The 15365-nt window shown below is 40.3% G+C and overlaps 1 protein-coding gene across 1 annotated transcript in view; it reads right to left on the bottom strand.

Annotated features, from left to right (window-relative positions):
- The window catches only part of T265_01263 (hypothetical protein), a gene marked incomplete at both ends in the record, with an annotated part of 57313 nt that overhangs the window by 30383 nt on the left and 11565 nt on the right, over positions 1-15365 (bottom strand). Inside the window, 7 exons of the mRNA XM_009165248.1 lie at positions 134-221; positions 845-1019; positions 7219-7323; positions 8702-8788; positions 10702-10791; positions 12638-12730; positions 14533-14717. Of these exons, the coding sequence (XP_009163512.1) occupies positions 134-221; positions 845-1019; positions 7219-7323; positions 8702-8788; positions 10702-10791; positions 12638-12730; positions 14533-14717 (823 nt within the window). The remainder of the gene's footprint in view (positions 1-133; positions 222-844; positions 1020-7218; positions 7324-8701; positions 8789-10701; positions 10792-12637; positions 12731-14532; positions 14718-15365) is intronic.

Here is a 15365-nt window from a genome sequence, read left to right as displayed (position 1 = left end):
TAATCAGAGCAAATTAATTGATTCGCAAAAGTTGATTTAAGAGGTCTACGGGAAAACCATCAAATTATGGAATAAAATTCTACCTGACCTACTCTACTGTACAATAGCAGATTCAGCAATCTATTTCACTCACCTTATCTCTTCAGATGTCGCAGATTTGAATGTCAGGTTTCCATTAGCTTCTCGAAAAATTTTCATAAAGTGTAGTTGCAGAGAATAATCTGGGATGGTTCGATAGAAACAAAAGAGTTTTGTCATTAGACTTTGTAATATGTAATGTATGAATTGTGTTCAACAGAGCTTAGGAAGTTACATAATCATATACGGGTTGCATTAGAAAAGGCAATGAATATGGCGGTGAAAGCTGTGGCTGACTAACAGGTGTTATAAAGCACTCTAACTTGTCATCTACCATAGAGTCTGATTAATATGATCATCGAATATATGTGAAGCGTCTGCCTGACTCTCGTTTTTCACTTCGGATTACGGGCTAAATCATGGGAAACTTCCACGGAGCACAAATACATATACCTAGGAATGAATAAAATCTAATGATTTGTTCTGCTCGGCCGCCTTCTGAAGAACCAGTTACTTTAGTGATAAGCAGTACTCTACAATGTGTGAATTACATTGGTCAAAACCTCGCACACTACATAGATAAACCTTTCGTAGGATATCAGATGGCCTTTAGAAACCTTCTGAGTTGTTTCCTCCAGATAAATAAAGTAGGCTCCATTAATTCCTACGCAAAACTTCTAAACCGACTCACATTATTTCGACCTTATCAAACAAGGTAGGTCATTTTCAAGGACCAAACACAAAACAAAATTTTTAGACCACTAACCTTTTGGTTGCATATCCACTTGTCCAAATGAGGCTAGAAGTGTATCATCATCGTGGAGGTGCTTGACCTCTCTGACTTCTCTACCATCCGCGAAAAATAAACGCCTGAGCGATCTTTTATTTTGTGTCGCCTGGGAGTTAACTCTGTTTATTGTTTGAGATATCTGTTCCAGTAACTGCACGCAACAAAGAGAGAGGTGGATGCCGTGATCAGGGTTGGAAATGCAGTGAAAACTTTAGCAAATACTGCAACAATGCATAATTAATAGGTTATCCCGGTTTCAGGCCATAGCGCTCTTCCTCAAATTAAGATGGTTCGATTGTTCAAGCGGCATGAACCCGGGGAATTCATTTCATCTCTTCCCAAGTGATCGATTTCCAGTAGTTACCTTGGATCCATGTTTAATGGCGCATCTAATACATCACAGCATCCTAAGAAATGTAAATTTCCTTTTTAAATGACTTTACAAGAAGCAACGCAGGTGGGTGATGCGATTAAAGCCTACCGGAAAATATTTATTACTGTAAATGCTGAATTTGTTTTACGTTCAAATGAACTGTGAAGCAATGACGGGCTAGTTATAACCAACTATTGAGCTGCCAGACACTTTGTACTTTCATCAGGATACTGTGCATGGGTATTTACACGGTTCTTCTCACGTTAGCTGTTTTTGTGGTAGCCAACTGCTTTGGGAATTCCAGACTGCCGTTCGCTTTTAATCCTCAAACTGACTGCAATATTGAATTTGCAGTTGATAAAATCACTTTTCTGTTTTTGACTCTGGTCCGCTCAAGGATAAAAATGAAAATGAGACTTCATTTTTCACTCTGGTGGCTTGTCCTTAGCATGCTTGGCATACACGTCTGGTATGTTGCTTAAAACACGTGGATTAACTCTTCGTGACTCAGCCTCATACCTTGGCACTCATACGTTTGAAATCACTGTATTCGCATCTTATAGCGCCACTACGGCCTAAACTATTGGAGGAATCTTTCAATATTGTCAACCGCAGACTGCATTTGTGTGGTTGATTTGTGTGTTGATTTTTCAAAGGTTGTTCCAATCCGTATGACAAAATTCAGTCACTGAATCCTTACTCAATATTAAATAGGACGCTGAATTCAATTTAGTTCTGGATTATTGGGAATCAACGTTGTGGACTAAAGTCCATCATTATAGGTGAATTAAAGCTCATGAAAACTTTGAGATGGATAGTTCCTAAAAGGATTCATCATCTATGCTTGCAACTCCATTTGATTAAAAGTGCAAGAACTGAAGATCTTTGGAAGTGGTGGCCAGTCAAGCGCGTGTTAGGGAGACAGTATTGCTCAGGTGACGCTCGATCATTCTGAAACTGGAAACTGCGGTGTTTGGAGAAGTGTAAGAAAGGTGTAACAATGCATTTGGTTTTCATCAGAGACCCAATTAAATCTCTCGCTGTGATACTCTTCAACTGAATGTGCTGCCCAGAGGCTGCCTCATGTTTCAGTTGGTACAATATTCGAGATATCGCGGGATATTTTCATAAAAGAAACTGCTCACAATAGACCCGCTTTTTACGTAAGTGAATGTATTTGTAGAAGTTATTCAAATTCGGGTTCAAGTAGAACATAAGGTTGACGGAAACTCGGAGACTGTGCCTGACTAATGAGCTCCAAGAAAGGCTAAACTAGTCGTGGTCTGTCGAAAAGTTTTCAGTAACCTCGTGAGAAAATCCAACAATGTATTCTGGCTACACTTCTTTAGCGTCCAGATCTCGGACTCTGCTAGGTCAAGTGTGATAAAAACCAACATTCCAACAAGTTGATGCGACCCGATATTTTTTGCATCGGCAAATTAGCTACTAGTGATGATCGGGTAAATGAATGCCGCTATCCAAGGATACCTAGACGCACATAGTTGAGCATGGAAAAGTTTCTTAGGATGTCTACCAGTTTCATCAATTTCCGGTAGTCTCATCAAAAGATGAGAGGATTTTTTATCTTGCATGCCAAGTGCTCTGACTCAGTAATTAGCACTTTTTTTTGCCATCACGAACTAATCAACATTTATCACCGCCATTTCTTTGGGTTTTTACTGATAATTGTTTCATTTCAGATGGCCTAAGGTCGCGGTTCAGGATCGGGGTTCACAGTGGTCATTTACATAGCTGTTATGTTTTATATTGTTTTTGAGCAACCAAGGAAATATTTTTTCAAACGAGTATTAGCTTATTTGTCACTTTTTTCAGTAGTAAGTGCCAATTTAATTAAAGTGCTCATTTAACTGGCCAGTTCTAATAAATCAGCTGACTTAAAGTCCTGAAAATTAAAAGATAAAATGACCAAAATTTAAGATAACGTACTTATCATTGCTGAAAACGTTAAGCTGGTTGGTGATAACTAGACTTAGGTGATATCGAATTCCAGGATCTGTTTAAAAGCATTGCATCTACAAAGCGTCGAAAGTGACTAAACATAGGCAAATTGCACTCTTTCTTTACCGCCCTAAGTGTAGATAAAGCCACCATTGGTTTTCGACGTCTTTGCTTGTCCGAGAGATTGACAAAATACAAGGGAAGCTATGATTACTTTGGCGTCAGAAGGTGACAGATGGTGACAGAAGGTTCAAAAAGAAACGCTTGGATATCTAAACTAGAGTAACTTAGATCCAATTTGGTATTTTCCATTCTGTCTTCTAGTACTCATTTCCTCAAGGAATCACTAAAAAATAACCCCGTCGATCTGTTACTCTCCCATAGACAAACTCTTACGCCAAAACCTCAATGAGGAAATCTTTATGCTGACCCATCCTAGACTCACTTAACGCTACGGCTATACACGAATTGACAAGCCATGTCGGATAGAGCTGTTATATGCTCAAAACTTTTGCGCTGATAGAGAAAAGCGGTTGGAAACGATTAATTAGTCCCCTGCTACCATTATTTATTTCGTTTTTCCTGATATGTCGATACAATGTAATGCTATCTATAACCATTCTATGTAATCTCAGATAGATGCTTAATACTCTTTTCCTGTATTTACAAATAAATTTTACTTCTTGTGACCATACCGCAAGCATTCATTGAATATTTTCACGACAGAACCTAAATCTGCTTTCCGTACGTGGCGCTAAAAGTATCAGTGTGCTACTACTAACTAAGCGAGTTTTCGGCTCCAGGGATTTTTTCACACGTGAGCTTAAACGCAAGCACTTGAACAACTTGACGTTCGAATCATTAGTTTACTTTTTCAGCCTCGAGGGTCAACGTCTATCAAAAAATAGGCAAAACTGATAGTTGTTTCTGTGTCACAAGTGATCGTCCCGTGCTACTCAATTAAGTCAAATCAAGTTGTTTTTGAACATATAATTAGGGCTTTGATCGATTTTTTGGAGCGGCCTGGATGAACCATAGGACACATGAATTCGGTTGCTAAAAGTATAATTAATGTTAACGTAATGCCTGTGTCCTCTTATCATAGAGGACGCTGGTGACTCCTTCCTTAAGTCGACCCTGTATTTTGAAGAAGAAAATTCCGTGTCCTTAGAGGCAGTTATTCTGATTCCTTTGACCAATAGTCGCTCTTACTGTATTTAGCCCCTACTTTGGTGAGTCTTCTAACGAGTCTTCTAACAATTAAGAGATCCATCAAATTTGTGTATAACTAAGATGTTCAGGAATGCTAGGGATTCACTGGCTTCCTCGTTGTGTGAACACTGTCTATAAGAAGAGTGAACTGTCAAAGTGTAGCATATCACAAGCTGTTACCATAATATCACATGGACACCGTTGACGTTATGCAACCTACAAATATACTCCATAAGCTGCCTCTCAATTTTTTCGAAAAAACTTAGCTAAGAATAGGTCCAGTGGGGTGTCAACCTTGTTGGCCTACTGGAAGGGGGAGCTAAAGAACTTGTAACTAACACTCAACGCATCAGTCTACATTAGTCTCACACATTCATATCTCTGTTGACCTAGTTCTGCAGTGCACACGTTCTTCCCTATTTCGGCCGTCAAACGGTAGATAGCTTGCATGTGAGTCGGCCATTAGAGTAGGCTGAACGAAATTAAGTTAGTACATCTGAACAGGCAATCATTTTTACGCCCAGGTACTGTGTGGTAAGTCTGATCCACTGCAGATGCACCAAATTAACCGGACAAAGTTGTCTAGCAGGTGGTGCTCCGTAGTGTCTCCTGATCAGTACATTCATATAGACGGGTAGTGTTTCGGACATCATCTGAATAGTTTCAAGGATTTCAGTCGAGGAATCAGACTCAAAATTTGCACACGAGATGTGTAGAAGTAACGGTGAAACGTGAGTTCCGGTCCTCGCCCTCTGAAATGGACTAGCCCGAATGTTGGTGAAATAAACTGAGGAATATCTAGAAAGCTTCCAATTTAGTGATAAACATGTTGAGTTTTTTACACGTATTTTCGCGTTCCTATGGGAATGCGAAAACAAACAAACAAGAGGACTGTCATACAAACAAGAGGATTGTCAAACATGCCTTGGTTATAACGTTAAACGACCTCATCTGATGCTCAACTCACCTAACGATTTAGTTTATTCCAATTATCACAACTAGGTCTCATTGTGTTTGAGAACGACCCAAAGTAGGCTTTTGACCAATGGGCGTTTGAAAATTGAGTGAGCCAATCCGAAACTACCATAAGGCCAGGTCTTCTACACAGTTACTTCCTAATTTTGCTTTTACCGTGGTGCTAGGCCTCACTAGTTTCAGCCTCAATCGATACTGGTCTAGTTACAGAAGTCCGAAGTCATGCTCTCGATTAGCAACTGAAATTTAAACAAAGAAATTGGGTAGATATAGTGGTACCTATTGGTTTCTTAATTCTGATCACTACTGAAAGTGGATATAACTCCTTTCGGGCTTCTGCATAAGTGTCATATCGCAAAATCGAAACTATCTAGTATGTACATTCACTATCTAAGACTTATTCAAGTTAGAATTATTTCCATTTCTGAAATAATTTGAAAGGTTGATTCATTTATTCCTATCCTACATTGTCATGATGGTGGGAAAATAAGCTCAGTCATCACCTAACCAAGAACAGAAGAAAAGATCCAGTTTGATTGTGTCGACTAACACACTGGAAGGTATCCAGAGTTTACCTCAAAGAATAGAATAAACGTTCTTAAGCCATCCCACTGAACAATCTAAAAAGTGACCAGGAGATGAAGTTCGTGTAAAAGCGCAGAATTTTTGGTTGAGTTCGATGGCTTTTATATTTCACGTCAAAACCTTGATGTGTGCATAGGTGCCGCGTTGAGTCTATTACCGTTCATGTAGTAGCTTTGGAAGTGAGAGATGTGGTTCATTTCGTTATAGTGAATCCACTTCAAACACAGCATGTACTGTCCACATGGGAACTAATCAGGCTGTTTATTAGCCGCTAGCGGTCGAAGGATTGTATTCAAGTTACTTGCCGGGGATCTGCGTGTTCGCCTCCCCCTTACCGGGATAAAGGCTGAGCACGGGAATTCAAGAGCTTTTTAGTACTTCTTGGTTTTTCAGCATAAATTAGCTTCACTGATGGGTGGAAATCTCCACTGAAACTCCCATATCTTCTCACACTACCAGTAATCTATATCCAGTATGACAACAGTCCGCCTCAGGATGTGACGCTTGATTTAGACGTTAATAATTTCGGTTTGAAAGTTGGGCAGTGCAATTTTACCAGAGTCTGGTTTGCTAAAAATCTACGTTTGAGTTCCGCTCAAACGATAAAGATGTCACAATATTTGGCTTGTTCATCACGAGGAAATATTGTACTGCACCTTCAGGTTCCCCATCTAACCCTTTCTTTAACCACAAACATACATGACCGTTCCTATTTTTAACTTCAGTCGTACTGACGGTCAGTTAAAAACTATTTTAAGGAATACTTAACTCCATGAGTTTTGAAATGTCTGCAGTAGTTTAAAACGTCTTTCCTTCGGATTAACCGATAGTCTCCGAAGTTACAAGATACAGCACAATCAAATCACTGTCATTAATCAGAGGGTCGATATATCCCTAAAATTGTTGAATAAACTTAACCACATTTGAAGGGAGGTATATTCCTTTTTCGAAATTCACTTAAGCCCTTGTATAGTAGCAAACTTTATTTGAGGTATTATTGCTAAAAGGTAGGACTTAAACACTATCTTGAGACCCCGTTTGTCGCTTGTTCCGTTGAAGTTAAGAGGAATCAGCTGGTATTTACCCTTTCATAGTAGGAGTCCCCAGGGATTACTCAAGGATTTGTAAGTAATTACCCAATAATAGAGCCTATTATGTCTTTCACTGGGAAACAACAGCAATTTGGATAAAAAAAGACAGCAATCCTGTGATTTTTAATTTTTGAAGTATTCATCCTTAGACTTACCCTGTGAAGAACAACCTTTGGATCCTTGACCCCTCTACTTGCACGTTGAATATTGAAAAACACATCAAAGAAATCCGATTTCTCCTGCCCTTCAATTACAGCCACCTAGGAGGATAAAAATGAATGACGTCAGAGGTTTCACGAATCTTCACTTAATCTAAAACACATCTGTGTTTAGTTGTCGTAGTACAAATTATGTAGTATTAATTAAAAACAGGTCCCGTATATCTCGAAACGGGCAATGTGTAGTAACCATGCTTGAAATCACAGGTCCAGATTTTCTCCTCAGCTACCGGTCTTACACGTGCTAAGTTGGCTTTCTAATCAGCTCCACACGTGCCCCCAGGGCGTTGGAGCACTGAGGCTCTGAATACGATGGCATATCCTTATAAACCCTGCAGTCACGTTTGGTTACACTAGGAGTCATGAACTAAATTACGGGCTGAGGAAAGTGAAACAGATGAATCACTAAATGGGGATTAACTAGGGGATTAATTGTCACCTGCAACGTGTACTAATATAGTTGGCTAAACACAACTTCGAATGACGGAAGAACTTGTGAAAACTGCCTGAATGCAAATGAAAACTTAGGACAAATGCACAGAACCTTCAACTGAGGCGAAGAAGAATCGAAGGCGAAAAATACTTAGAACCGATAGAGTAGTCACGGTTTTTGAAAAATTTGGTGACAGTCGGCAGATTTATTGCTGGCCACTAGCACATCCACACAGACGGAGAGAAAGTTCAAACGACGTTCAAGAGGGATCATCAAATGGATCAAACAAGAAACACTAAAATCCCTCTGCCGATACCCAACAGAGATTTAGCTTGACTTAGCTGATTCCTTCTACTTCCGCCTTGAATCTCGACCAACCTCGGAACCTGGTCACTTGGCCCGATGAACCTTTGTGTCAAATGCGAAGCGTTGCCCAGCAATAAATCTACCGATTGTCATTAAACCTTTTCAAAAAAGAACTGAAGGCCTCAGACTGATCAAATAGTATAGCATCATACTAGGCGTAATGCCAGCATCAACAACAAACCGCATGATATTTACTGTTCTGTGCACCCGCAATTTTTTACTTGTATATCTTTCAGCATGTAGTTTGAAATGACTTCTCAGGGAAAAGAATCACCAAAATAGTCCACTGAACCTTAAGTTTGTCTTACAATGTTGCACCTAGGTGGATCAGTGACGAGCAGCTTACTGAACGCCAAAAAACTATTTCCAAAGAATTTAGCCGTTTTTTTAATGGATACGTTCGTCGGGATACAAACAACCAAGCAAAATATACCTAAAATTGTATATCGCTTAATTCCGAGCACAATGCAATTCTTCTAGTAATATTTCAACAGCTTGTCCCTACTCTTGAACTTAGACCTTTCTACACAATGTTGTTCCCTTATTGAAGCAAGTTCTTCTAATCACTGATCAAACATTCAACCATCATCAATTATTGACCAGTTTGACCTATCTACTCACCTTGAGTTTGAGGCAGGGCTGTTCGGCCAGCGGATTATTTGCGTCTATTTTGTTTATGTGGCGCATCGTGAAGTGACAGCCTTCAACCTGTGAAGCGGGATAAGTGGTAAATATTGTACAAATTCATGGGAGGTGCATCATCAACACTGTCACCAACTACAAATGGGATACCAGTCGCATCTGGGGATGCAGTTGTGGCAACATCCGAATCTTTAAGGCTACTAGGATTTAAGTGTGACTTCCCACTCTTCACGCACAACCGCAGCTGTTCTTACGACCGGCACGAGGATGCCTGTCATTTCATCTCAGTTTGAGTGTAAATAGCTTATCAGGCAGTTTACCAACATTTGGATAACTGCTTGTACTCTCATTCAGCTTAATACCAAGTCCATTTTATGCTGATAAACATAACAAGCAGTTTGAGTAAAACACACGGCCTAGGACGATTTTGGTTGGACTTGACTGTGGGTAATTCTGACGCTTGATCATTTAGCCAGACGGGTGGTAGACCTGAAATCGTTCTCAAACTCAAAATGAATCTACCAATGGCTCCTCTTCGCAGCTCACTTCGGTAGTTTTGCTGGTATCTGGATGATACGTATGCAGCCCATTGTGGAGATCTTGTGTTGTTCTAGGTCAAGTAACAAAGCTAGAACCAAAAGGCTAGTGGTGCCTTGTTGGCTCAACTTACTAAACGCACACCCAGTGCACAACGATAAGCAAAACAGGGCATATTGGTTTGGCTAAGAAACGATACCATGCCTTTGACAAAGGTCGTTTATGCACCACTTCCCATAGTGTTTCTGATCACGTTCAAACATGATTACACCGACTCCAACCCGCATCACCAGGTATTACTGTAGCCGTTATCATTTGCCGGTAACACTGATACTCGTAGTCTTCCCGTCATCAAAGGTTCAGTTAGTGGCGAGCATGAGGATTAAATACCTCTTATACCTCAAACTAACTACACTTCGTTTAGCAAGTCTGAATCGTTACAGGGCCAGATTGACCCGAGTTTTCGGTCACATGCATAAGTTTATAATTTAAAAACTTTGTTACCCTCATCCCAATATTTTTATGGCGAGGGTGCAATCACTTTCAAAAGCAGTACAATTTGAACCGTTGCCTTCTACTCTAAAAACGTCTAGGAGAAAATCGGCTGCCTTGTTTGTTACCATTATGAATTTTCAATCGAGTTTCAGTCATAGGTTTACTGCGATTAGATGAAGTTTTCCATACACACACGCCTGATCTGAAAATGTGATTTTGCATTAAGAGCAGAAACTCGGCAGGCATATATGTAGAACCAAGCCACTAGGAGTTGGGGATACTTATCTGGTGCTTTAATAGACATATCCGGAGGTCAAACGAAACTATGGATTGAACTCGGCGTCTTCTGCCCTAACCAACCGGTTCATTTCTATTTGTGGCGAAAAAAGCACATGATCTCCTGGTTTTTGATTAAAGTATTTCCTTCGCAACTTGTTCCAGCAACGGGCATCGGTGCCCATTTGAGATTTGTTTGCCCTGGGCTACCAGGAACATGCCAAACTGATACAACTTTTATCTGAATTATAAAGGTCACAAACTCAATATTTTATTCGAACGTTGCAGGCGTATAAAATATACACTCCAAACAAACTGAGGCCTTTTTAGTGAAATACGTAAGCCCAAACAGACTGATGAATATTTAATTATTAGTTGACGGTTGGTCGATACATCCACAAGTCTCTGCTCAATACTTAGTATTAGATTACAAACTGTTCCACTGTACTGATTCAAATTTGAACGTTGATATGGTCGGAGTGTAACGGCTGGAACACCAACCGTGAGTCAACCCAAAGAACAATTGAATAGGTTATTCCGAATTGGTTGAGGTGTAAAATTCAGTCAACCACAGTCATAAAAGTGCATTTCTTCAAAGTTTGGCTTGTTTTTGGCATAAGTAAGAGCACCACACATTGCAAAGGCGGTATATTTGTCAGCCTATGACTTACTCTTTCCCGTTCTACATCCTCGGATAGTTGCGCCTGCATTGCTTTTAGCGTGTTAAACGATGCTGTGGATTCGTCTAATTGTTCTGAAGCCTGTTAAGCAGAAAGGGAGTGATCAGTCACCTAGAACAAAACTAGCTAAATGTTGTCTTGTTCGAGACACCATGCGTAACATACTTCTTAAAGAATTATTCCGGTTCTCTGTGAATGATCCTACACTTGCTGGTTAATGCCATCGTGTAGCGTACAAAAAACCGACCCGGTGAGTTGTGGTTACCGAATGGCGTGAAAAGGAATAAACCCTACGTGACCCATTAGGCTTTACTGGGGAGTATCGGCGTGACACCCACAGAGTCCCTCATACCTGGTTGGTCAATGTTTAGAGGTCTGACCAACACAGTCTTCTGGCCTTCCAGGTAAGGGTTTGAACGTATGTCAAATTGTTCTTTAAAAAGAAAAAGTACAGGATTTCCGCGCCAAACGTCGTTGCTCTGCGGTCAGACTTTAATCGAGGACCCTAATCGTCCTCCTGTCTAGGTCTGGGGGACCTTGGCAGTGCTGGCTAGGACTCACTGAACCCCTCACAGCCAAGCTCAACAAGCACATCATTAACGAATTCAAATGTATTTCCAGGGGTGGCAACGTCCCCTCGGGTGTTGACAGGAGAGTGTGGGAATGCAACAGCTCGTATTTCTACAGCAGTGGCAGTGAGATGTGTTACGGATATAGTAACTACCGAGTACATCTGATAGCAATTAGAATGGTTATGTTCATCAGAATGCCAACTTCAGCTGCTCTCAGCATATGTGAGGGCTAGTTATCATTGTGGTGTTATGCAAGATATCGTCCGTTTATTACCCACCTTTCTACACCATGTCCATAAACCCTCGTTTTCAAGTGACAATAGACAGACTGCCAGTTTTACTCCCATTCTTCATTGATACGCTTGCAGTGCCATGAAAACATTCGCTACATATGAATGTTTGTAAGTATAACGCTATATTCACGGCTTGTTCACTCGGTAGATTTGAATAAGAAGCTTGTTTGCCTTGGGCTTGATAAGGCTGTTATGATTATATTATATTATGTTGTATTCTATGAATAAATGTTATATATTATATTATAAATATTACATTATAACTGCATTCCACTAGGCTTGATGCCAGACTACTTTTTTTAAAAACATTTACTGCAATCTATTGCTCACAAAAGCTATGGTTTTTTGTCGTGATGTCTTTATGAAAAAACATAACGGGAAATCTATGTATGAGGCCTTTTCTAGTGCGATAAATCTTCGGAAAAATAGCATATTTAATATCGCTCAAGAAGGAAGTTTGTTTTTGTATTTCTCCAGAAGAGGGAATTTTACCGTGAAAGTTTCTTTTGGAGAAAGTCTCTGGTAGTCGTGATAATGAATCTCGTTGTAATTGCTTTGGCGCCACTGCTTAGATGATAAATCCTAAATGAACTGAGGGGAAAGTCAGTTGCAAGTTCCAAGAGCTGGTGACATAAACGAAGACCTGCTCGACCGGAAGAATTTGTGAAACACAGCACTCATCAAAAGTTTTACTCACTCAGCCTGCTTAACCGGGTCTAATCTATACCTTACTGAGAACAAAGGTCATACGACTTATTTGAAAACCTTCGCCATTATATCTTTAGATCAAGGGCCGTATAGTACCCTTAAGCCAGAAACAGTGAGTCATAGTGTATGAAAACGCAAAACTGGTGTAGAAGGTCCTTTTAAAAATGAAGGATAGAGATGAATCAGAGATGAATCCTTCCGAGATAACATCGCCAACACGGGCATTTGAATGAGAATACGTTGACTGATGACTATTGATTACTAATCGATTCGGTGAACTTATAATTGGCCAAAGATCTCCAGTAATGTGCTAATCACGTAGCGATAAAAATAACACAAAGTCCATGAACTTACTTTCTGTATTTCGTCATCGAGTTCTTGGGCTTTCATCGACAAGATCGCTTTATTTCTGACATGCTCATGGTTGCCATCTCTGGTATTTTCCAACTGTAGTTATAAGCAGTGTGGAAAATTTGTTTCAATGTATGCACAACAGAAGAGCTGCTTCAAATGACCTCAGCGTTACCACAGGAGCAAATCTTTGCACAGGATCCTCTTATAATGGTCACGAAATCCGGTTTTCGTCTTATGGGAAGCCCTTAATCTTCGTAGCACTGGAAAACAGATTGCCTCATAAAATTTGATTGTATGTATCCTCTGTTGGGGGCTTTACATAGACGAAGCTTTTATATCACGTTCGTCGCAAAACTAGTTTTAAGTGAGTTGGAAGTCAGTGGTTCACCGTTTAAATTTCTCCATTTGGCCTCCAACTATATTAAGCCTACTGGTTATAGCATGACTCAGTTTCCGAATACCTGATTCTTTATCGTTTCTGGCACTTCTTTGAGGACACCTTTGACCACCTTACATTGCATAAAAAGCACTTAGTATAGCCTCCGTGCTGAGGACACAGTTAAAAGACACTGGTGTTCTAGAATCGTTGAAATATTTATTTGTCCTCCTCTGCTGTTTACCGCTAAAGTGTTTGCAGAAGGGCTTAGAACTAACTGTATTCCCATCCTAACAGCATTTGATAGTTCGTTCTCGAAAACTTCTTTATTAAAAACTGTTCCAGAAGTAAGCGAACTTCTCAGTTATGCCCAATAAATTGTTTTGATGATTCAAAACGTTACTGTCGATCGCGTATGGTTGTATTCGACAAAGGATTTGATAGCAACATTGTTTACTAACCCGTGCTGACTTTGTTACAAGCACTCAGTATTTGGCAGTCAGGTTGTGTCAATTCCAGGGAGTGTTGTAGACATAATCCTCGAAAGCTAATGATGGGTCGTAACTTACATGCATTGACGGTCCTTCGAAAAGGTTACTCAGCATTACTGAGCCTCAAAACAACCTTTATTTATTTATTAGTCTTTTGCGATGAGATTTTTTCTATCACTTTTTCCTATTATAATCAGACCTATTAGAAGTACTTGGTTGTTGGCCAGATTGACGAGCTTGGTAGCTGGATTGCAAATGTTTTATCACCACTCAAGTAGCTCTCTCAGACCAGAGCAATCTCCGCTTCTTTGTCCCTACAAAGTACCATTTTGAAAGTCGCGTGCATGATTAGAGGCGTACGGGAATTCACCAACGATCCAGGTCTCATTTTGACATTTGAAAATTGGTTCTGCCGTCGTCAGAAGTAGCTTCAAGGTGACCCCACAGTGCTGCATTGTAAACGAAAAGGCTTTGTCTTTGTTTCCTGAACTTGACCTATCGGAATTAGATAAGTACTACTAAACGATTCTCCATCAGAATGTAGGCGACGAGTCGTTCGAAAGGATGGTCCAGTCATCCAACTAAAGGTCTCGTTTCAACCGCAAATATCTGGCGTTTGTGCTCCTGCAAACCAATTTTTCTGAATGAGTAAAAGTTCCCATATGAATGCACTGCTAGTGAGTCAGGAGAGTAGAGCCTGCACAGTCTGATGGCTCCCAGACGTCCGCAATTTTGATAATTAAAAGAGACTTTAACTAACAAAACCAAGAAAACTATTCTGAAGAATTACTAGATTAAATTCTGCCGCTCATGCTTGCTGGCAGAGAATACAACTATGTACTCATAGTGTTTTTTTTCTAAACGGTGAACTGGATTGGGTTAGTTTTAACCAATTTGTTCAAAACAGCCCACCAGTGGTTACTTAATATTAGGCTCAGCAGACTACGTCTAACTGTTGAGAAAATATTTCATTCGTTTAAACTTTTGTTCCTTGAACATCGGAGTTCAAATACGTGAATCCCACCTACCTGTTCTTTACGGTCTTTCAATGCTGATATTTTTGGGCTCAGAGACGCGATGCACCTCTGTAGGTAACCGTGCACTCCAGATGGACTCAAGCTCTCGCCCTTGGAAATCCAAACGGGTCCCAGAAGATGGTAGCTCGGGTGCACTTGTGCCTCTTCAGTCGCGAAAATCCGATCAAACTTTGGTACTGTCGATGGAAAGGTTTGCACAATCAAGATGGTAAAATGCACCTTTTAACTCCGCTTGGCAACGATGGATTGTTCCACTAGTCTTATGCAAAACGTCGAACTTGCAGCTAGAGTTTATAAAACGAGGCAACCTCAGTGAACCATGTGCTTTTTTTAAAAGACATATTGTTTGTGGCCATACGTTAATACCCTTTTCGCGAACCAAATTTTGTGCTAGTTGGAGAATGAAAACGGAGATAAAAGTGGAATCTCCTAGCAGAATTGGCTTCCACTTATCCAGGGCTCAGACGATCGCTAAACATTCTTCCTCAAGGGTTGAGTACTTTTGTTTGGCGTTGGTCAGGACACGATTGGTATATTCGATAACTCCATTCCTCGGCTTTAGGACTGCTCCAATAGCGCGATCACTAGCGTCCGTTGGGCACTTTGAGGGTCAATTGGGTAAAGGCCTCTGTGGAGACAACGTTGCACATTTATTGCAAATTAGTATGGTCCGGAAGGAATTTTCTCTCTTCAGTACAGTCACTTAAATCGTGAGTTGCTTATAAAAGGAACTTCTAAATATCTCGTTGCCCAAACGCCTGAAGACAACAACGGAGCTTCTCCCTCTACATGGTGGAAGGCTGAGAAGAAATCTGAGCTCACCG

The sequence above is a fragment of the Opisthorchis viverrini genome, assembly GCF_000715545.1.
Source record: "Opisthorchis viverrini unplaced genomic scaffold opera_v5_13, whole genome shotgun sequence".
NCBI classification, from domain to species: Eukaryota; Metazoa; Platyhelminthes; class Trematoda; order Opisthorchiida; family Opisthorchiidae; genus Opisthorchis; species Opisthorchis viverrini.
Note: the sequence above shows the minus strand (reverse complement) of the source record. Positions and strands in the feature narration are given on the sequence as shown.